The sequence below is a fragment of the Notothenia coriiceps genome, unplaced genomic scaffold (genome assembly GCF_000735185.1).
Source record: "Notothenia coriiceps isolate Sejong01 unplaced genomic scaffold, NC01 NC01_scaffold00026612, whole genome shotgun sequence".
NCBI lineage: Eukaryota > Metazoa > Chordata > Actinopteri > Perciformes > Nototheniidae > Notothenia > Notothenia coriiceps.
Window position 1 is genome coordinate 27313 of NW_011359313.1, and position 24750 is coordinate 52062.

A 24750-nucleotide genomic window follows, 5' to 3' on the forward strand; every position below is an offset into this window, starting at 1 on the left:
TTACCGTCCACAACATCTAGTCTGATAACACACTGCTGTTTAAGTATAGAAAAAAATTCAACACAACTTCCTACATATAAACGAGCTGAAATACACTAACTTATTCTGAGTCAGCAACACAGTTGCCTTCTTCTGTAAAAACAGACTACATCAGAACTAAGAACACAACCGAACTATTGAACATGAGCGATAGTTCTTTGCGTTCCGCCCTGCGATATAATAACATAACGAGATACTGCAAGAAAATACAGGAATTAACAAGGCTTCTTTTTGTCCGCCAAACCATCCTTTCTTCGCAATCCCTTATCGCTATACGCAACTTGGTATTCTTTTTTTAACGATATTTAACCGGCATGAAGATTTAGTCACCGAACTGTCTGACTCCTCTAAAGAGCAACTTCCAGGTTCAAAGACAACGCTGTGGAATACCATGCGTGGAAAAATGATGAATCAGCACTAGATTTTCGAAAAAAAGTACATACAGAATGATACCACTCACATTCCCGAATTCTGGGCGTCGTCTTTGTAGAAAGGTTTCACTCTCCGCCGATAGAAGAAGCAGCCCCGCCTCGGCTCGCGCCGCAAAAAAAAAACTGAATCAACCAAAAAAAAAAACGATACTAGACAAAAAAAAAAGCGGCGAGAATGAATACAAAACAGCAGATTAAAACAACACAAAAAACAGAAACAAAAACATGCGATATTCGACATGCATCATGAACAAATTAAGGTGCAGCGCGCTAGCCCCAACGGGAGACACGACCCCACAGCAGGCGATATAGACGAAAATAACCGGCCATCCAGAGACGAGCACAAATCCGCGCAGCTCGCTGGCGTGTGAGGAGAACCAGTGGACGAACTGCCGGGGCAGCAGCTATCCTTGGTGACCGGTCCGGCGTCGTTAGCTGACAGACTGTTACTAACGTCACATCACACAGCATTGTGAAGATTAGCTATCATGCGATACCTCCAGCCGATAACTACCAGTATAAGTTGATAATTAGTCCCACACAGCTTACCTCGCAGCGCACCAATGTTCTACTCGAGTCCATCAACCACGACCAACGAATGGCGCCAACTTCTCCCAGCCCCGAAAAACAGTCTCACGTTACGCGCTAAATGGCAACTCCACGCCTTACACGGCTGCTCGGTTGGTGAACCCGCCCGGCAGCGGGAGACGCGAGATACGCCTGCAATACTTCGACGATCTGGCGGAGAACCAGGTTTGGAGCCCTTCGTTGATAACAAATAAATTACAGAAATACAACACAATAATAACAAACATGAACACAAAAACCGGGAGGAGTGACAAAAACAACCACAGACACCGAACCCACACCAACACAAGGAAACAAAAAACACAATTCAAAACAAAAAGACTCACAAAGAAACATATATATAAAAAACCATAAATTAACCCACAAAATGTATACAAGACGAAGAGAAGAGAAAAAGAAGACGGGAAAAAAGAGAAAAGAAAGGAAAAGGGAAAGAAATCATTTCCTTATATAATGAACATAGAGAGAATACCAGGAAAGAGAGGAATATAGATATTAACAACCCCAAGAAGAGAACAAACAAGCACAAACGGAGACATATATCTACACCAAACGATAGAAAAGAAACTGTGGACCGTCGATGCTCCTGACAGGCTCTGTATTTTGCTGCCAACCTCGCACACAACACCACGCAAACTGCCACGTGATTACAATGGTGCGGAAATACAATGTAAAACACCAGAACAAATCACCAGCCACTAAAACCCAACGCTCAACTCACGCAACTACTCACTATACCGCGTCCAGAGAGCGGAGATGTTTCACCCTTTTGTGATGTAATAGAGCTGGGGGTTGACGTATCGAGACTAAAACAAAAAGCCGTTTTTAAGAGCAGAGCTCAGAATTGCTGCCCTTTCCCCTCCTGAATTCCTAGCCTTTAATGTCTCGTCAACCACATATCACGATCCTACATCCACGTTTTTTAAAATTGTAATTTTCAAGCGCAAGTTTTAAGCAATAAATGGTAAAGCAACAAACCTGCAAGCATGCACAGTTATCAGAAGCAACAAGCTGAGCTAGGCCTCGTTACCTGCTCGTGATCGGCTGATCCAATATGATTGTGATCTCGGTGGTTGCTGCGTGCATCGCAGAAGCCTGCATGTCACTCACGGCTCAACCCCCGTCCGCCCAGAACATGAGAGCCGCCGAGTTTCCTTTGTAGGCAAGGCAGCAAAATATTGTGACACTGGACGTGTTATTGAGATTCATATTGCTGACTAAATCAGCAGCAAAGCGTCTAAAAAGAGATATATCGGCCGATCCCCTTCCTGGCCAAAATTAGCGCTCCGCCGCACAACGAAGCCCTGGTCATCTGTCCAATGCAACAATACAACTTCTGAAGGTTTTGCCATCTGATCAGAAATGTAATAAAACCCCAGTGGATTGTTCTGGATTTCAAAGAGCCCGATTCCAATGGGGCAGCCCAGGGCAAACAACTTACATTAGATCTTTGGAAATCGAGCGCGATTCGCCGGCTCTGATGTATGCGTTACCAAATATAGCAGTAGGCGATCGATGTCCATAGACGAGAAGTAACATCTACGTCACTTTTACGACCCGGGCCCCAAAAACCTTTTGGGGGAAAACAACAGTGTCATGCTTTAATCGGCGGTCGACCTGAAGCCACAGAGCTCTTATTTTACTGTCCTTTGTTCTTAGAGGAAGTACAGAAACACTGAACTCTGGATTTGTTTTAATGTTTGAGGTGCAATAAACGACACGGCAGCTTTTTGGCATGATAACAATTATTTTCCGCCTCGCTCATGAGAGTAACAGCTGGCGAAATTACAGCCTCGTCTACTGATTTTAATTTAACCATATATCGAGCCCGATTGTCGTGTTCAAATGATTTAAAGGTCCCATGTCATGGCCATTTCTACTGATCATAATTCCATTGTTGAGGTCTACTAAAATAAATGTATATTGTGCAATGTTCCAAACTAACATTGGTTTCTCTGTATAGCATGTGTATTCACTCTCCGTCCTAAACGGCTTGTTGGAGCTCCTGCCCCCACCCCCCTCCCTGTGAGCACAGTGGCCGTCTGCGAGACAGCGAGACAAAGCGAAACCCAGCCCGAAACCATCCCGAGCACACACACACACGCCCGCAGCCTGGCTGGGAGTTTGTGTGTTTGCTCACACACAGACTCACAGCCTCGCCACATCCCGCCGTCTCAGGGAGGAGAAATCGGCGGAGCTGCAGCTGAGAAAAGATTGAGTGTGTGTGTGTGAGGGAGTCCGCGTATTGGTCCATTTGGACCAATCCGCGTAGCCGTTACGTTACGTCACTATACCCAAATACGTCACTGTACCCAGGAAGAAAAAGAGAAATCTCCAACGAGGCGTTATGGGGCAGCATAGACAGGTCTTTTCTGTGTTTTACTCAGTGTGTACTTTTCAGAACGTTTACATGCATAACAAGCTACATAACACACAAGGGGACGGGTAATAACCAGAAAAGCATGACATGGGACCTTTAAAGAAATAAGTTAATCTATTGAATTGAATTCGGTTGGTTTGAGCTTTTCATCAAACTACTAATTACTGATGTTTGTCTGTTTTGTCTCCCTTTTGTCTCCTGCAGATCCCCAGCTCAAGGGTATAGTGACCAGGTTATATTGCAGGCAGGGATACTACTTGCAAATGAACCCCGATGGCTCTCTTGATGGGACCAAAGATGACAGCAGTAATTCCTGTGAGTACCATCTGAGTGTCTGTTTGGCTTCTACAGTTGATCAAAACATTTCAGGCATCACGAAAGTTTAGAAGAATTTCTAGCAGAGGACACTTTGGAAAAGTTACTTTGAATCTTATGCTTGAGCACAAAGGCTTGACATTGCTAACTTCCTAGATTTATCCTTTTAGGTGCAAGGCTCATTTGTCAGCCTTCGGAGCCAAAGAGTCTTCTTAAGCGGCAGCTATAATATCACACAGATTTACCCTCCTCCTCTAAGAGGGAAAGTGGACCAGGAAACAGTCGGCTTAACAGGCAGAAAGGGGTATTATTAGCTTGTTCTGGCACAGCTCCTCTAGGGCTCCAGGCTAGGTGGTTAATTTGATTCCAGTGCTTGGTGCTAACGTTAGCCTGACACTCCACATTGTGTCACTTACTCCTGTCAGCATGAGGAGATTTGGCACATGTCACATCTGATTCTGACTTATTGAAAGAGATGGAAAAACAAACAAGAGACAAATCATATCATTAAAACTACAAGATCAGATCAAGCGTTGGCACAGACTGCTCCACATTGAGTTTGACATTTTTTTAAATTGGCAGAGAGCCAACAAAAATCAATGGTCACGCAGTAGTTCTCTCAGCCTTCCCCAAGCCTCCAAACCTGCCAATATCAATCACTTACAGGGTCAGCAGAGTCTCCTATGCACACACACCTAATGTCACAGACAAGGCCAGGACTTTTTTTTTGTCCCCACTACAAACCATATCCATTACCTTCCAGTCCCGAGGACAACAAAAGGCCTATTAGGTCTGGCAACAATTACAGCTACTTCTCAGGTAGCTCCGGGTGGCCACGGCTATGCTAGGCTAGTCACGTTCATCAGCCATGCTTCAATTCATCTTACAGTAATAGATTACCTTAGCTAGCATTTGTATTATCTAAGCCTTGAAGAGCATTAATGACAAGCAGCTTGCGTTCAGATGATGAATTACACAACAATGTTAAAGTGTCTTTAATGTTAGATTAATGGTTAGGTATTTTTATGGTAATGTTTGCTGATATTTTTACGTATTTGCGTGTTTGCCTGTTCACGTGTGTTTTTCAGCTTTGTTCAACCTTATTCCTGTGGGCCTCCGAGTTGTCGCCATACAGTCCGTGAAGACAGGGTTATACATCGCCATGAACGGGGAGGGTCATCTGTACACATCAGTAAGTGGGCTATTCTATTTTATTTTAATATTTTCTGTTCTATTCTATTTAATTGTTTCCTATTCTATTTTAATATATTATTTTCTATTCTAATTTTCAATTTTATTCTCTTGTCAAGATATCTGAGCATGTTGAAAATGTTCTTGATTATGTTTATACATAAGGGCCTTTGTTGTGTATAGGCCTTGACATATTTTCTCTATATGTGTGTTTTTAGTACAAAAACAGTGATTTCAATAAAGATGGAGATACATTTTAACTGCCGGAAAGACATCTTTTTTCAATAAGGGACTTATTTAGCACATTTGCACTAGGATAATTACATTTCAATGAAGGTTAGGGATCCCATTAAGCTGAAATGCATCCAGACAGATTTCTATCCATCCGGCTAAATGCATCAGGCTAAATGCCTCTAGAGATTCATTCCTTAAAAAAAGCATTTACATTAGAGGACATCATTCAGGAGGAACACATAGTTCATAGGGACTGCTTTCGTGCTATTTCAGAATACAATTTAACTTAAGAATCTTTTGATATGTATTTATAAGAATGTTTGCGATTGGTTAAGATGTTGTGACAAATACATTAAGCATTATGTTAACAATAAAGTAATTGTAAAGTAATCAGAGCTGTTTGACAAGAGTTGGGACATTTGATGAGCAGCCATTCTGTTTCACTATGTGTTCAACCACTCTTATTGACTGTTCAAAATAAGATAGTTCTTCTGTGGGTTAGACAGCCAACGGGTGATAAGACCCTCCCCAGAGGCTTTTTAGTCTCATTCCTCCGCCTTTCCTCTCCCGGTCATTCAAATCAATCAGCTAGAGTGGAGTTGTCAAACTCAAATACACAGTGGGCCAAAATAAAAAAATTGGTACTAGTCGAGGGCCGGACTGGTTCAATGTTTATTGCAAAACGTATAGAAATGAATTTATTGCACATATTAAACCTGGAACTAACAAAGCTTAAATTATTGCCTATAAAAACAACTCTTATGATTACATTGTCCCACAGGCCAACAACAGCTTAAAAAAACTATTTCCCTCAAAGAAAAAAACAAACATGCCCTGTTGTCACAAGAAACAAAGTGCAAGAGGAAACATCCATTTNTTCCAGAGTCATTTCTTATGATTACATTTTCCCACAGGCCAACAACAGCTTCAAAAAAACAATTTCCCTCAAAGAAAAAAACAAACATGCCCTGTTGTCTCAAGAAAAAAGTGCAGGTGTGCGTGCAATATACCGGCTGGCCAGATCTGATAGTAATTCAAAATGATCCTGCGGGCCGAAATTAAATCTACCACGGGCCTGATTTGGCCCCCGGGCCTTGAGTTTGACACATGTGAGCTAGAGGAACATAGGGAGTGCTGCCCTGTTCTCAGACAGGTGTATCCATCAGAATCACCGTCTCTTCTCCTGCTGCTGTCCTCATGTCCCTAATCCTCAGAGCGCAGAGCAGGGATTTACCATCCGTTCCTTCCTTTATTACCCGGGAGGTTTGGAGGGGCTTCCTCTCTTACTGTATGCTCTGGTATTCCATAGGAATTCTCTAATGCTTAATCACGGCTTGACTTAAGCTTGGGAAATGAATTCATTTAAGGAGGTTTGACCTAGAATCCTATGGATATTGTTAAGGAGAGGCACAGCAGGGAATTAATGAATCTATGGATCCATCTGTCTGCACAACACACAAAGAAGCTATCATTCTCTCGATTTGAAAAACAGACATTAGATATTACAAAATGGCACATAAAGCATAATGATACATTTCAGATTAAGAATGAAATGTACGTATGTACTCTAGTTCCTCTACTTTTTGAATCATAGAAGTTGATAACTGATGGTTGGGTTTCTCTGTAATAAACTGACAGTTGTTGCTGTGAAAACTCAACTTCAAGTGTTCATTGCTAGACCGACGTTATTTTTGATAAACGCTACTGCTAATTGGAATTCAAGCGATCTTAAAGCCCGTTTTTGAAGCGGTGTTTGTTGCTTTGATCATGTTGATTCAGAGACCTTAATCATGAAGTGTTGGACATGACTAATCCAAGTAGAAGTGCTGTGAAGTGGGTCTTGTTGAGCAGGTCAGGTCAAAGTGTTCTTTAGTACAGTTTACCCTGCTCCTCACTTCCCCTGCTCCATTTGCAGTTTATTTCTGTGCTAATGGAGGCTCTGATCAGACCTCGACTATCCAGCCACCCACCCAAAGGTCTCTTTCTGCTCCTTAGTGTGTGATTTACTCCGGTAATGGCAGCCTTGTAAGATGGTCTTCATCCTCCTTCATCTCCTCCTCCCCCTTCTTCCTGCCTCTTTTATTCTCCTCTGTGAGCAAGATGCAACCATTCCTCCCATTATCACTCTGTTCTTTAGCAAGCAGGGCTCTGGCACTCAACCTTTTCCATCCATTAAAGGTATTTGATTGTTGTGCACTTACATCTTCAGTAACTAATTTGAAGGTTATATTAATGCTTTGGAGTTGGTAGTTTGTCTGGAAACGCTGCGAAAAACAGCCTTTTTTAATGGAAAATGTCTTATTATGGCCTCATTTCCCTGAAGCCAAGTTATTTTGTATTCAAGTTACTTCAAGGATTTTTTCAATTGGTTATGAAGCAGTCTCAATGTAGTATGATGCCTCTATATTACTTGCCAAAGGAGACCATCAGTGTTAGAATTGGCTATATTTTATTTGTTTTATTCTAACCCCTAACCCAACAACACCCGCTGATGTTAAATGTTTTACTAGCACACTTTCACAGCGAGGTGTATTCAAGCAAGTTAGAAGGAAGCATGGATGAGATTTTTCATGAAAATACATGTATTTTGTGGTATTAGGCGCGTTCACACAAAGGTTCCTGAGAACTACGATTTAGTTGCGTTCACACCTAAAAGTCCCAGGAACTAAATTAGTTCTAGAGAACCTTTTTTACCCCCTTTTCAGTCCCTGCTAGAGAGCAGGGACTTTCGTGGGAGAAAAAGGTTCCTGTGTCTGATTGGCTGGGCGGAATGTAAACCACGCCCCGTCAAACTCCCAAAAACTTTTGTGAAGCCGCCATTTTATTATCCTCGCATTGCATTATTAGCATTAGCATTAGCCCAGCGCAGAAACGCAGAGAGACTAACTCATGGCAACACAAAATAAAACATGGGAGATGAGGAGCTGTCGGCGTTCTGGCCGTTTACTCGGAAGGAGAAGTAGAAGCTGCTGGGAGTCCCAGCAGCTTCTACCGGGGATTTTGGGTGGCAGTATACGCCGTGAAGTGGTTTGCGGTCTGCCAGTAAACCCAAAGCAGAAGAAGAAGAAGTGACGTCAGCGGCTTCATTTGCCTAATCCATCCCCAAGAACTAATTTCCGGTGTGAACGCGATCTGTACTTAGTTCATGAGAACTAAAGAGTTCTCAGGAACCTTTGTGGGAAAAGTACTTGGTGTGAACGCGCCTAATGACTTATACTGGGGCAGAAGCCAAAAAAAGAGAATAAAAAGAAGAAATGGTTGCAAAAAGGGATGATGATAGCGCTTGGACATTCATCAGTTGGAGAGAATCGCAGGATTCAACACTGATTGGCCATCTTCCTCCTAGAGTGGTGTGTCATTTGTCTTTTATATCATGAAAACATTTCTAAAATCAATGTAAACATGGATATATGAATGAACGGTGGAGGCTTAAACAATATTTACTTTGCTTCACCAACTCCGTATTACATGTACAATTGTAAATCATACAACAAATCCTTATCGCTATTCAAACAACAGGTGAGTATTTAACAAAAAAACTAATTGCATCTTTCTTTCACTTGGTTTAAAAACAATTGCCCACTAACCAGATCAAGAACCTTTGTCTGACGTGCGCTCCTTTCAGATGATTTAAATAGAATTCAGTGGTTCACTTGTTATTCTGTCACAATAATACATTACTAGGGCTTTTACTGCGATGAGGGGTTTTGATAATGGGTGACACTCCATTTTTTGAACAGATGAGGTGAATTAAAGGGAGTGTGCCCCATAGATGGAAAGCCCATTGAAGGCCTGGTAGCGCATCATATTCCTTTGTGCGCGGCACCCGAGGCGCAGCGTGCGGCTCCAATGACAGAGATAGCCTCAAAGTGACTGTCGGCCTGGCACAAAGGGCACACCGCCGAATAAAGGGGAGTTCAATCATCTCAACCCTTTTTTAATCTGCTCCTTTTGTATCCGAGCCAATAAACTCCCCGCTAATTTCTCCTCCAGGTTCCTCCCTGGAGCAGGCCTTTCTTCTGAAATGAAATGAAGGGAGAGGACTTTATTTAGGCTTGTTGTAGAAGATAGGGGAGACCCGATGCATGGAAGTCTTTAGAAAGCTGTAATAGAATTCAAAACCAGACAAATTAAAATGAGAACAAACATAACAACTTTAATTATTCTGCAGGGACTGTGATTTAAAATCCCCTGAAAGGCAAACAAGTAAGTTTTGGATTGTAAAGTTTTGTTACATATGATGAAATTATGTTGCCAAAAAATGCAACTCCCCTGTGTGGATTTTGTTGTTGTTTTCCTGTCCTGCTGACAGACTCCTACCATCTCTCCAGTGTAAAGGTTTGGCATTTCATGGTCGGCTGGTTTTCTTGAGAGCTGGTTCCCCAGTCCCTTTCTTCACTGAGTCTCTCACTGCAGCCTTTCTTTATCTGGAGTCTGCACTTGTTAGCGCTACCTTTCATGATTGTCAAATTGACTTGCCACGTCACTTGAGTGGTCCTTTTGGAAAAATGAAATCCTTGAGAGGACCAATCTGCGGCAGTGCCCGGGCTTTAGATTCCCTTAGAGGCTGTATAATCAGCGGTATGAACACAGAAGACGGAGGGCATCTCTTATATGTGAAAGCTCCAAGGAGCTCTATGCGAGGGCTGCCTCAGTTTGTATCAGTATGAAAATGAAAGTGCAAGTGCATGAAAGAAAAGAAAGGAGCGGCTTATTCAGAACACGGTGATGTGAAACCAAGAGTCTTTTCAAAAGCTACGAGTCCCTTGGATTTGGGTTTTACATAGCTCCCCCTCCCCATTAATTTCTTATTCTTTGGCCGTTTTTCCGTTGAAGCTCTCAAGTATTCTCCTCATTAGGGGAAAAAACATGATATTTTTATATTCAAATTCATTTTCAGTATGAGATTACAGATGAGTAAAATATTTCAATTGCTTTGCTAATCTCCTCAAACTATTGGAGAAAGTAAGAAACTGAGAATTTAAATAGTAGGATAACAATGATTTTAGTTGTTACATAAGAAGTGCATACATATTAATTCATCAACAGAATTGTGACACTTCTTCATGTGTGTTCACACGTTTGTATGAGCGTGTGTGTGTGTGTGTGTGTGTGTGTGTGTGTGTGTGTGTGTGTGCGTGTGTGTGGGGGTGTGTGTGTGTGTGTGTGTGTGTGTGTGTGTGTGTGTGTGTGGGGGGGGGCAGCAGCAGCAATGCCCAACAGATGGCTTTGTGTGAACATTTTTTATTGGTGTTGATTGCAAATGTGCCATGAGAGGAATCTCTTTCACAGTTTCATGGATTTTTTACGGAATGATATACACGGTGAAGGTGGGGCGTCAGGAGCGTCTCAGGTTCTTTTAATGCATTTAGGTGTGAAATACCTTTAGTATAATATTCTTATTTGAGTAAGATTATTGGCAACACGTATTCTACAACAAATGCAATTCATCATTTGAACATTGGTCACTGTTAACCTAGAAGGCAACATCACTATGAACTCAAATCCCTCCAAACAGAATTGATATAAAAAGGCATAATTCGTCATCATTTATGGATTAAAACCGACCTAAATGCAATTAGACATACATCATGCTTTTTAAAAAGATGTATTTATTTATGTCTTAGTAATTCAGAAAAAAGGCTGTTTAACCGCAGAAGCAGAAAAGGGTGCCCACATTTTCCCATTACCACAGATCCCTGGTACCTATAGTGATTACTCAGATGATTTGGCCTCTGGAGGAGAGTCAGGCTCACAGTTGAGGTAGGGGGAGCATCATTATACACCAAGCGCTGCTCTTTCTTGCCTTTAATGCAGAGTTAGTATTGGGAAGGGGTGGTGGGCATAAGGGCTGCAGGGAGAGCAGCTTCTTGCATTAATGAACAACAAGGTCGGAGGTAGGCGTCAGAGCTGGACTGGTGAACTGTTGATCCGGCCAACGGCAGCTAAGAATAGCAGGCCCTTCAGTCATTGACTATTGCTGTGGTTATTCATTTCGTTGTAATGGATGGACTGTCTCTGCTTGTTAAAAAAAATTCAACAGGCTTTAAAAAACACTGAATATCGTTATATCATGTCAGTTCAAGGTGCTCCATAGAGGCTTGCCTCACAGAGGTGAGTCACCCAGCATGAAACACGGAGTCTACCCTTAGAGTGTTTTTCTTCACCTGTGGGGAACAATACATCATACTGTCAATACAGAACGGAGCTGATATGTCCTCCATTTCTTTCCATTTTAACAGCTTAAGGTCCGTTAATGTCTCCCTCCCTCTGATCCTCAATCACTTGCTATTCCCCTGTTTATTTAATACAGTCCACAAGTGCAGCTGTTTCCCAAATCACATGACATGTATTTATGATATACAGTATCAGGCAAAGTGAATGTGCTTGGAGGAACATCAGGGGAAACACAATGGATCATGAAAAGCTGTAAAGTGCAGAAAGTCAACATGCCTTGTGGACTGTTTTAGTATACGGGAGGTGGGAGGCTCTTAAATCTTCCTGTATGAATTTCCCCAAGATTCCAGCAAAGTTTCCTTTAAAAGTCCTGCTGGATTTGTGTAGTAAAAGGAGCGTAGGGTTAGTTCAGGCTGGCAGTATTTCTTTCTTTAAAGGATTATCATCAGCTGCTTCATTCTTGCCTTCCTATCAGTGGCTCATGTATTAGCTTCTAGGCTAATAACATTCAATCACACCGATGCATTCGCTGATGCAAGCGGCAGCATCGTCTTTATGTGCTAGTTGTTGATTTGATTAGATTTTCACGTATTTGTTTATTAAGAGGGGATTAGTTCCCCCAGATTCTTTAAGCAATCCCTCTATTGAGCAGAGCCTTTTCCATCTAATCTTACTCTAACTTTGTGCTACAAATGGGAAATACCTTAAGTATCTATGAGTGAAATGACTCTTGCTAATCACCAATTTCAAACAGGAAACCTTAGGTGTCTAATAACACACAAATAAGTATAATGTGCAGGCTCTGGGACAGTGTCACATACAAACAGAAAATACAGAAGAACCTTTGCTTTTAAATAAGGAAAGTAAATTCAACAAAGTGACAAGACCTGTTTTTAAAGCGTTTTCTTGAGAGCTTTCATACCATTTCTATCGATGAATATGAGCTGCTCCATCTTACATCTTTTAGCTATAGCCACCAGATTCCTTGCCTTAGTTTCTTGATTCGCTTTTGTGATGCTATACACAATGTCCATACCTTTATGTGCTTCCCTTTGTAGCTGCTGCCTGCTCAGAGAGCTTGTGCAAGCCTCTGGAAGCTTCTCACAAATCTCTCTTTCTGCATCTCTGAAGTTTTTCATTGTTGTTGATCTGTATCTTATAGAAGCATGTTCTAGCCGTATATCTCCTCCCCGAGTGGGCTGACTTTCTACCATTGTGGCCATAAGCCAACAATCGATCTGTCAGCTATAGCTTATACGCTGAATATCCCTCGTCCATCTGGGATAATCCTTACATCTATATCAGAATGGAGTGGCCAAAAACACTCAAAACAGTGGTTAGTTGGATTATGATATGGGTGCCGCGGAGATGACTATAAATTGTGTGCTGCTGACAGTTAATGGGAAAGCAGGAGACTGGAAAGAATACAAATACTGCATCGGGTGGTATGGAGAATCAGAGAGAGAGAGGGAACTCAGCGGTGTGTTCGGCAGGGAAAGCCCTGCTGTGGTCAATATAATCAGTGTAGCATGCAGGCAGCGTCTGCATGTTGCCCTCATTCCTCAGTAGCTCCTTCTGCTAAAAGCATTCATCATTTCGAACAAACACAAAAACACAGCATCCAACAAAACCAAAAGCCGTTTTAGAGTCACACTCAGGGATTTATTAAAAGAGGAGAACCATACATCAGATGCACAGTACTTTTTGTGTTACATGTGGCTATTAGATGAAAAGAAAGTGGACGTGTTTTATTGATCTGATACATTTTTTATGAATACCTTTTAAGAACCAAATCTTGAGGTGTACTTTAATCTATTCATAAGGGATTTGCAGTGGTTGCCTGCCAATATACTTTAATATATGCACCTGCTTCCTGATCCTATTCCTAATTGTTCTAAACACCATTTTGTAATTATATCTTTGTTTATACTTATTGTTTGTAAGAACTGGAGAAATGGTGATGTTTGCGAGATATCACTGCAGTACTCTTTTGGGAACGGTCGTGATTTTCGTAGGTAGAAACTCCAATAAAAGTCATAAGTCGTGATCACCATCATCGTTTGGGATGCACCCCAGTGCCACCGTCTCCTAGCAACCAATACCAGTTGTTTTTATGTGATGTTATTTTGTTTGTTTTGGTTATATTATGTTCAAAGAAAAACGTTTCCTATAGGAATTCCTTTAGAAGTTCTGTATTCCTAATAACATTCTTTAGTTATTAAAATGGTGTGCAGACTTGAATCATTCACCCATGATGACTTCCATCTGCCTCTTTTACCTTGAATTGGCATCTTCAACATTTACATACTGGAAACTTTGGCCCTCTGCTAATGTCTCTTTACTTTCTGTATCGCCTGTTTTCTTTTGTTTTACTTTGAAACAGCAATGCCTGTAGAACCTTTTTACTGATTCAACTAAGGCTGCCAAAACAGAAGAAGTGTAGGCAGATCTAACGGGGAATTCAGATTTTCATCTTTGTTCCTCAGCGAGACTCTCAGAGGATTTGTTTGTTGAAATAAAGATGGCATGATTGTCATTTCCCCATGAGTACATATTGCAGTAGCTATCAGAGCATGTCTGGCCTGTTCACTTTATTAATGACCCGAGATCTGGCCTAATTGCTTTCCCAGTGTGTAAATGTCAAGCACCATACAAAAACAAATGGCACACACACTTGTGCTTGTTGCCTCAAGAGCAGTGTAATGTGCAATTGAGCAGCGGAGGGATGAGAGCTCCTGAAGCAACAAGTAGTCCCCGGGAACTCAATATCCAAACAGTGACTGGATTAGAGATCATACACTCATAGCCCTGTTAACACTGTTGAGGCGTATATACTGTAAACTGTAGATAGCCAATCAGGATTCATCTGTTCAACAAGTATGTAAGTAAGTTATTTTCTTTATGTGGAGTTCGACCAAAGTTCCAAAGTAATGTCATTCTTTAAAAGCCCACAGACAGAGGGAGGGTTTATCATACTGTATGCTAACAAAGCAAACTTTAAACCAACTGTAGTTTGTCTGAGGTAATCATAATCATAAAAGATAACATTTCTCAAGAACCTTTTAGCGTTTACATTAATTACATTTTTTTGAATCAGATTTTAAATTAAAACATTACCACCACAATGTCTTTCTAGCCATTCACAGCATGGCTCTATTGAAGGCAAAGGCATTGCTTTACCCTGGTCCAGACCTGAATATCCAAGAGAGATTTTTTTAATACAAAATACAGTTATTTTTCAATGAAAAGTGCTTCTTGTGTGCTGCCTCCAGTTTGTGTCAGACTCGATGTCAGGCAGCGTAGGGTCACCATCACATTTTCAGTAACTTTGTCTCCAAACCTGTGTAAAATATTTATATGTGCAAGCATTTCGTTCGAGTGTGTTTGAGTGTGTGTAGGATGGCAGTTTCTTTTGATGCGACTCCAGCCACAGTCCTCTCTTTTCCTCCACAAGAACCTTCCAACCTTCTCTATTACCGCCCATGAATAGAAAGTCACGTTTTATCAAGCTTCACCCTTGGAGTTTTCAAAATCAAAACAGTTAAAGCTTTTACAAAAAGTTTGTTAATGATGATCCATAATTTCGTCTCTTAAATCTAAGTCGATCTTCTCTCCACTGTGGCTCTTCACACTGTCCAAGCTGAGAAACAGGTGTCTCTCATGCACATGTGTTAAACAGGGAATACCTAAACTAAACCTATAAATAAAAACTTAAATAAAAAGTGGAAGAACGTCATATTGTATATACATTATATGGGCTACACGTGTAAGGTGGACATGTTGCGAGTAGTGCAAGATGAAGTGACACTGTACTGTAAACTGAAGTAGTAATAGCTCTGACCCGTACATGCTCGCTTGTGCTGCATGCTCTTGTGGTTATGGTGCTTACACCACAGCTTCACAGCAGAGGTCCGCAGGTCAGAAGTCTCTATTGTGTGAAACACCTACGCACACTCTACTAGAAATCTCTATGTACTAAAAAACAATAACATGCACTCAGGGAAAGGAAGCCTACATTTATATGGCTCTCTGAAAACACAAGCGGGGGATTAAAACCTAATCGCACACATGTTCCTGTTTTAGCTAACATGTCCAGTAAAGTCTTCTACACACCACTACAAGGGGAAGCGTGGGGAAACCAATAAGATTTTTGAAGTCAACCTTGATCCAACCTCTTTTCAATATACGTTCACTTTATCATTTGGATTATCTATGTTGTGAATATTTTATACATGACACCTTTTACACATCCGTCCATCCTTGGAGAGATGTCTAATTGAATAATGGGGTTTCTTTCTGGGAAGTTATTTCCTTGTCAGCTTTGAGGATCTAAGGACAGAATATGTCGTATGATGTAAAGACCTCTGAGACAAATGTGTTTTTTGTGATATTGGGCTAAAATGTGATTTATTGATGGATTGAGGTCACAGTTGACGTTTAATAGAACTGTACATTTCAACACATTTGATTAAGTCCTGTTTGAACCTCATCTCTCTAAGGAAACTCAGAAAAGTTCTGGATCTAAATGATTCTTTAGGAATTATACTATGTAATATATGGACAGGCCGGCTGCGTTTGTGGTTCCTATCTGGCTGACTGGTTGAATCACTCAGTCCTTCGGCTGTAGCAAAATGTTATCCTCGGAGAGAGACTGACTGTCGGGGAATCCTCTGCTGTCTTCTGCTCATGCACACTCCGGCTGAGTGCTCGCTGCCTGTCAACAGGGTTTCAAGAGGGAAGGACCCTGTGAAATGGCCCCTCTGCAGTCAAATCTCCAAAAAAAAAGACTGAAGGAAAAGTAATATATGCCTCTGTAACCAAAGCCCTCAATCCTATTATACATCAAACCAGGCACTTTGAAGAAATCACAGTTATAGCTTTTTATATCCAGATGTCCAGGTTATCAGATTCACCGCTGTAGCTCCAACATCTGGCGGAAACACAGCTGTTTATAATTTAATAAGTAATAGTCTATGCTCTGATTAAGCACTATAACCACTGCCAATGATTATATCCTATTTTTTAATAATATTAACATCCATGACGACCTCTGACATGCCTCTGCTGACAGCTACAAGGGGATGGGTAAATAGAATCAAATCAAATCAAAAATGTATTATAGCCCCAAATCACAAAAAATGCTTCAAAGCTAATGAAGATGGAAACTAGATGATGGAAACTAGGTTTGTGTGTTTTGAGTTTGCTCACTGTTTCTTATTTGTATTCATTTCTGCTGTATACAGTTGTGATTGTAGTACTTGAACCTTAAAAAAATCACAGTGCCAACACTCATTGAAGTGTGTGAGTGATTTAAACAGGAGTTAAATAGCTCACAGGTGTTAAAAGCTGAGATGAGGAAGATGATTAAGTGCGAAGTAGCCTGAGAAAAACAAAGAGTCAGCACCAAGTGAATATTCAAAGACGAGAAATGTGCCTTCCACTTTCAAAAAAAATGGGACACTGTTCCTGAGGTTGTTAACAACACAAACCGCAGACACAGAACAAACGGAGGGGAGAAACAGCTCCATAGAGACAGCTCACATTTTTCTATCTGTAAGCACACTAGAACTCTGTGCTGTACTATGAGTATCTATTTATTTCTTTGTGTGTGTACTTGGACTGATTTGGCTGTGTGCTTGCACATCCATAGATTAGTGTGCGTGTGTGTGTGGGTGTGTGTGACAGACAGTATATGCTTGTCAGATTGTTGCACAGGGCAGACTGCTGGCTCGCCTGACAAGAAATGACTAGCCTATCTAGAAAAAACCTGTCTCCCATGACACCAATCTGACACCAATTTACGAATCAAACACAGCAGAGTGGACAGACACACACACACACACACACACACACACACACACACACACACACACACACACACACACACACACACACACACACACACACACACACACACACACACACACACACACACACACACACACACACACACACACACACACCATACTGTACATACATACACAGAAACGATTGTCATGTTATTTATTTATTTTGTTTGGTTCGAGCCACACATTGTTTCTCTTGCAAACGTTACTATTGTACTAATGCCAATTTTTTCGTAATAACTCTCTCTCTATGTTTATTCAGACTGGCCCCAGTGATCCTGCAGTTTGAGTATCACACCTGATTTAATTAGTTTAGGCTGGAGTTGTTTGCTGTCTTTCATTGCAGCTTCAAATCCCATCGTAACCCGCTAAAAACATGATTAAGAAACACATCATTTCAAGATATCAAAAGCAAAACTGAGTAATTTAACCTTTTTTACAATTTTTTCATCTGATGGTTTTTGAGAGTTGTACATTAGATGGAAAAAAAGTAATCAATTAGAATAGTTGATTGGAGAATTTGGATATCAGATACTATTTTTTACTTGTTTTCATATACAGATGACATGTGTACCTAGCATAAGGCTTTAGCTTGATTTTCTCCTTGTCTTACTACTCAAACTAAGTTGCTTGAAATGCAGTTTTCATTTTGTACTGATTAAATATGACATTCATGTTGGCCTAAAAACAATTAGTTGTCATTTACACTGATTAAATTAGTTAGTGTGTTATTTATTATTTATATTAAAGCCAGACACCTTTTGAAAATCAGATTCATAACAAAGTCTGTCACTGTATTAGGCTTTGCATGCCACAGGTTCATTTCCCACTGAGAATAGAAACACTTTTGTGTAGCATTTCTAAGTGTCGACTGTGTGTGTTTATATATGTTTGTGTTTGTGTGTGTGTGTGTGTGTGTGTGTGTGTGTGTGTGTGTGTGTGTGTGTGTGTGTGTGTGTGTGTGTGTGTGTGTGTGTGTGTGTGTGTGTGTGTGTGTGTGTGTGTTTGTGTGTGTGGCAGGGGAGATTTACTGCATCAGTGTTAGAGTCTCTACCTCCTGGGAAACTTTATTGAGCACTTAAGTGCTTCTGGTGTCCAAATACCTTAAAGGTGTTAGTCCTTTTTGTCTATTTGTGCACCCTTGGGTTAAAAGGGAATTATTGCTACAACAACTTCTTAAGTTGACTGTGCCAAATGAGTCTGATAGGAATACAAATGAAGCTGTATTTCTTAGAGTACATTTGGCTGAAAAGTGTGTTGGCTTACTGTTTTATGGCAGAAGAGATTATGCTTTTCCATTATTTGTAGACAGAGACGTATCATTTCATTATTCATTAAAGTAGTATGCAAAATACATTTAAAGGAATGTGGTTCAAAAGTTTATTGCAAGGTCATGCAATATTAAAAAAGAAAATATGTTGGCTTTTAATGCTTGCTTTAATATACTATAATAATTATTATTATCAGTTTTAATATAATACCACACCAGAGGCTAATCAAACTGTATGTCCTACAATAGCAACAGTTTATCTGGAAGTTTGCATTTGTCTCTGACTTAAAAGCTCAGCCAGATACTGTCTGTCTGTCTGTCCTCTGTTTTTGTTCTATCATACTCAAAATATTCATCCAAACCTTGGTTTTAATCATATAATCACAGCGTTTGATTTGTTTGGGCTTATACACATTTAAGGAAGTGGTTGCAAGTATTCAAAGACCTTTAACTTATTGTCATGTTGCAATTTGTATGCAAGATATTTTTTATATAATTTAGTTGTCCTATCATCACACACACTAGTCATGTCATATACAGATCACTCAGGGTAGAAAATATAAAAATAAAAAAGGGAAACTGTACGCCGTCTGTGCACACATCCATCCAGCTGTGTAGACATCCATCCAGCTGTGTCCCCATGACTCTTCCTCTGCTCGCTGTCTCCTCTTCCTCCTCTGGGCTGATAATCAGACCGCTCCTCTGAAGCCCCCATTGTCTGCACACACTGCCGACGTGACTCTGATACATATGAGAGCGGCTTAGCATTGTGAATGCAGCTCAGCTTTCTGGAGGTTGACCTTTTTCCATGGATTAATAGGTTTTGTGCTTGCAGCATTAATAAACAATTTATTGGTTTCCACAGTAGGATAGTGAGCCGTCACTCTGCATGGTAATGTGCGTCCCCCTCCCCAGATTTGTTTGCTCTCACCTCCTTTAAGATTACGCTATGAAATCACAATTCGTTTTGTAGTTCTTTCCAAAATTATGTTTGTTTCAGATTGACTTCCTTTGCTCGCTTGTCTTTAAAAGCCTATTCACTCTTTTTATTTCAAACTCCCACTCCCTCCATCTGTCTCTATCCATTTGCCTCTTTTTCACGTGTTATTTTTCAGTGGAAACTGTATTCCTGCCCCTTCTTCTCAACCACATTAGTTAATCTATCTTTCCTTTGCCGTGCTTTTACGTGATTGTTCATATTTTCCTTTTTGTCTCTGTCGCTGTCTTTTTGCCTTTTTGACTGGGGCTGATTATGTGGGGCTGAGCAGTTCTGGCCCTCACGCTGTCTGTGGCCAAGGTCAATTATGGCCTTCACTTCCTGAGCAGAGAGCCACTGATGGGGAGCGCCAGGCGGGAGACCAAGGGGGAAGAAAATCAACCGTTTGGTGCCTAGAAAGTTATTAGATTTGCCTCTGGTGTGAAAGCGTGCACTGTGTCCGAGCCTCACTCTCCTTTTGCCATGATTTCATCTATATTTTTCCCAAAATATTATTATAACTTGGGTAAAACTATATGGCAAAAACGACCTTTTTATTTGTATTTAGGAACACAACAGGGATGCCAAGTTAATATTGACATCAACCTACTAGGTTGTCATGTCAAACCTTTTACTAATTGCTTATTTACACATCCAACAATTTTTGACATACAAGTGACGCCTTTTAATCTCAAAAGAAAAACAATGACAGAAGGAAATAATAAGTCTTGTTTAGACACATAAAGGAGGAACATGATAAAAGCATTCAGCTTGTCATTGACATTTTTGACACACTTAAAATGCAATCAACAAACAATGTGTCTGAATTCAGCTGCCTTCACTGCTCTGATCTTCAAATCAAGCTGATTATGGTGACTGACATCGAGCATGCTTCCACAAACAAACCACCTCCACTCGCTCTGCCTCCGTAAACAAAGAGACATTTTTTGTGCATTTGTGCGAAGGCGTTTGATTAGCCACAATTACGGCCTTGCCACCAGCTTGTATGATTAGTTTGACTCGAGGCTGTTTTGTGTGTGCCGTGTAAGTAATCAGCGCTGGGCCGTTCCTGGACCGGCATAGAAATGTTGTGTCTAATTACAGCAGCCAACCAACCTGCGGTGGCGCTCACCTGGCGAGGAAAAAGTATAATTAATTACCTCATTGAGGCAACTCAGGGAACCATGAAGGTAGAACTGTTTGCCTTCTAATCGGCTCTGCAACAGAGTTTGCTTCAGCATGAAAAGAGCATGTTTGAACATCCTTTCAGAGAAAAAACGGTTGTTAGGTTTAACGAATAAATCAGTGTAATTAGGACATTTGTTCTGTGTTGTTTGCTTTAAAATTTTACAATATCAAGATGTATGTTCTGTGTACAGTACAAATATAATATGATGTCCTCTATCCACACAGGACACAGACCTCCCTTTTCTGACGCCTTAACCATTATAAGTAGCCTTCTGATAAGCTGCTGCTTGCAGATGACACACAATACATCTTAAAGTGAGCGATAACATGAATAACGATGGGGACAGAACCTGTGCATACTCCAGAGGGAATGTTTATTTATCTGATATTAAGCATGCCAGGCAGACTCGTGCTCAGGGTTTTATCATTTAAGGCTTTCATTGCCTCAGTCTGCTGCGTCTCCGCTCAGCTGTTGTGGCCTGCGACGGAAGCAGTATTAATATCTGATCCTAATCCTTACATTTGCCAGTAGAATAGGATTTATTAATGTAATCGCTGGCGAGACACACCAAATTCAGGATGTGGGATTTACCCAACACACAGCTCACATACAACAGACCTCCACTCTGACCTCTCAGGGCCTATTTTAACTGTTTCTCACTGAAATTGCAATGTGAGTGAAAACCTAGCTGTTGTTATGCATCAGGCGTTTGTGCCTTCTACTAAAAAATGCCCTTGAGTCTTCAATCAAGGATAGAGAGGGCACTTTAAATACAGTCGGGGGCTTCTCAGCTTCATTACGGTTCATCCCATTCCCAAGTGTCTCTCCGCTCCTTCCTGCTCAGCTCTGCTTTCAGCTAAATACTGTCTGGAGGATAAGCTCTGACTAGAATGATTCACCAAAGGGCTAATTACACCATAATCATGGCATGGTGTATCCTGTGTTCAACATTGAGTATTTGGCACATAAATAACATCTTGTTAAGCTACAGTACAGGAGATTTAGACTCTTCTCAACGGATGGCCATGTTGTTCAGACCTGTCTACTTCTTCGGTTTGGATGGTAATTTCTCAGCATTTTAATTTATTACCATTAAATTAAATACAGGTGCCCAATTCATGGTGCCAGGAGGATACATCTCAGTGACTATGCTGTGCTTGTGCAGCCTCACAAAGCCGCTAGTGTGGCTGTATAGTCATTGTCAGTTTAGAGAAATCAGTTTTGAGACATTGACACAGACTAGAACCATATTTGTAGCAAAATCTCCATCTACATTAACCAATAGGAATGAAACACAGCTGAAAAAAAAATAGGAACAAATAGAAAGACTTTCCATAAGGTTCTTTATTTTAGATCTTCTTCGTTAGGGACCCTCTATATGTATATTCTACTTTAAAAGAAGAACTAAGGTTGGAAGATGACACCAGATACAACAAAAGCATCTCAAACAATCCATACTGTATGTTGATGGTTTTCGCTGAATATTCCTTATTTTGTGTCGGTCCATAATCTTCATTAAGGCTTCAAACCTTGACAGCCCACCACATGCATCAGAGGATTTTCACTCGTACTGTCAGTAGTTCTGTGAGCCAGCTCAGTGTGAACTGCTCACAACAGATGTGGTGAACTCTCCATTGTGATGAGTAGGCTTTAATTAATACACCTCAATGAATGCCTTTATTTTTAGCCTGGCAGGGCGGACAATGTGGAAATGCTTTTTATTACCCTTCTGCTTTGGAGATGAATGGGCAACAGCAGAGAGAGATGTGAAGCTTCAGTGATCATTTGTCACCGACAGATTGAGGTGTAATGGGGGATTCACTTGATTAGTTCCATCATTATTTTTACAAAGTTAAGAAGTTAGTCAGAGGCCGATTTGTAGAAGGATCTCATTTGTGTTTTACCAATTACATTGTTTTTAATAAGGAGTCTTCCGGCAGACATGTGGGCGGGAGACAGAGCTGATATTACCCGTGCTGAGGTGCTGGGGTCACGCCTAACGATATATATTTTCCGACTGGAACATGAGTTAATTGACTAAACGAGTGATCCCACATCTGGTGTCAAGGTTAAGGCCAAGAGGAGAATGGGAGTTGCATTTCACCAGAACAGGTCGTTAGGCTTGGCTTGAGACATGATTATAGCGAGATAAACTCTGCAGCGGTAATCCTTTTAATGACAGGTGAAGGTATAAAGTCAGTTTCACCTGCAAAGGAGTTTCTGTGACTGCCATAACATTATCTCATACATGTGATCATGCATAAGGGTGGCATTTGTCCTGGTGACCTCCATAAAAGTTCAACTATGAATTATGAATCTGTTTTATTCTTGCATAATGTGAACCTTGCATTTTTAATGTGACTCCACAGGAATGGTTACCACATCTTATATTCAAATGAAATCCTCCATGTATTGCCTGGGTGTGAAAGAGCCTATTATAATCCGTCTGGTGCTTGTGTCTGTCTCTGCAGGAACTCTTTACAGCGGAATGCAAGTTCAAAGAGTCGGTGTTTGAGAACTACTATGTGATCTACTCGTCCATGTTGTACAGACAACAGGAGTCGGGGAGAGCTTGGTTCCTAGGGCTCAATAAAGACGGCCAAACCATGAAGGGGAATCGGGTGAAAAAAACCAAACCAGCTGCTCACTTCCTGCCCAAGCCATTAGAAGGTAATGTACTGTGATTACAACTAGATAGCAACATTAAAACTGCATCGTTAGGATTAGTTGGAAAATGTTTCTGATGAGGTAGTCATACCTAATCTTAAGAGCTAATCTTTTGTTTTAGAACAAAATTATATTACAATGTTAAGGTATTCTATTTTCAGTATGCATGAATACGTTGATATGTTATATTTTTATTTTCATCAACACATTTCATGCACTGTAGTTGGCAGTACACCACTCTGCTGCTGCAAATGCTCACTAGAGCACCACATTTGTACTAATCCAGGGAAAGTTAGTCCCCTTTGTATACGCTATTTCCTCATGTTTGTGTATCATTTGCTAAAACCTAAAGTGCCCAGCTGTGATATGAAATTACTGAGCCTTTAAATAAACAAAAAATTAAATATCCTCTAATGATCTTCATTAGGAACCAATAAACTAGGGGCAAATTAAGAGATGAGCAAACACATTATTAGTTTCCACTTCTTAATGAGTTTTGTTGACATTAGGAAAAAAAGACAGAATATCACCAGATTTATCCGTTAAAGGGTCATGTGTGCTAGGTGGATGAAAACCTTCCCAAACAAAACTCTGAGATTGATTTATCATATTTAAGGAAAACAAAATCATAGCTGACGGTTCAGGCCGTTTGAAAAGGGAGAAAGTCAGATAACAAAAAAAATAACATAAGAAATATGGTGATTGCAGTAATAAAACATTAATTTACAGATTTCAGTTTAGTTTCTACATACTCATAGATACTCAATAGGACACACTTCTTCCTCATTTTGCCTTATTAGTACCAGAAGGGGTTTATCAGCTTTCACATAGCAAAACACATTGTCAGTGTAAACAACAGTGTGTCATTTCAGTAGGAAACATAACCTTTAGCTGGAGACATTAATACATATCGATGTATTTGGGTGAAAAACAACCAAAACTGAAAATAACGAGCATGACTACCTTTGTCACATAACATGATGGATGCTTAGACTATAAATCTGGTACAACATCGTGAACTATCTGCTGTATGTTTGAGATATTTTGGCATTGTGCTGATCCTCAGTTTTGCTGCTGTCAGGATACAGTGTAGGAAGCCGGGCAGCTCACAATGTTGATGGTCCAGCAGATGCCACCATCACTCTTGTCAGCTATCAGCCTGATTGCTTCCCATCACTTTACCATGGAATCAAATTGAAGTGTCCTGTCAAGACAGCTGTAGTGTAGTGGCAGTAAAGTGGAGGATAATGAGACGCATTTCGTTTTAGTTGGAAAAGCATGTGCTTAGATTCAGAATCAGCACTGATAGAGACAGAAGCAGGTCAGGATGGTGAAATAATGCCCAAAGGCAAAAAACATGTCAGCATCTATAATTTGAGACTTTTTTTTAAGGTTTTGAGGAATTTCTGTCTGTTTAGCAACCTTTCAAAAAGTACACAACAGCAAG

The 24750-nt window shown here is 40.6% G+C and overlaps 2 protein-coding genes across 3 annotated transcripts in view; both read left to right on the forward strand.

The window, feature by feature from the left end:
• The window catches only part of fgf14 (fibroblast growth factor 14), a 38719-nt gene that overhangs the window by 10509 nt on the left and 3460 nt on the right, over nucleotides 1-24750 (forward strand). The window contains exons 2-4 of the mRNA XM_010784840.1: nucleotides 3643-3753; nucleotides 4842-4945; nucleotides 23108-23306. Of these exons, the coding sequence (XP_010783142.1) occupies nucleotides 3643-3753; nucleotides 4842-4945; nucleotides 23108-23306 (414 nt within the window). The remainder of the gene's footprint in view (nucleotides 1-3642; nucleotides 3754-4841; nucleotides 4946-23107; nucleotides 23307-24750) is intronic.
• The window catches only part of iqsec3b (IQ motif and Sec7 domain ArfGEF 3b), a 118082-nt gene that overhangs the window by 771 nt on the left and 92561 nt on the right, over nucleotides 1-24750 (forward strand). The gene's annotated exons all lie outside the window — the stretch shown is intronic.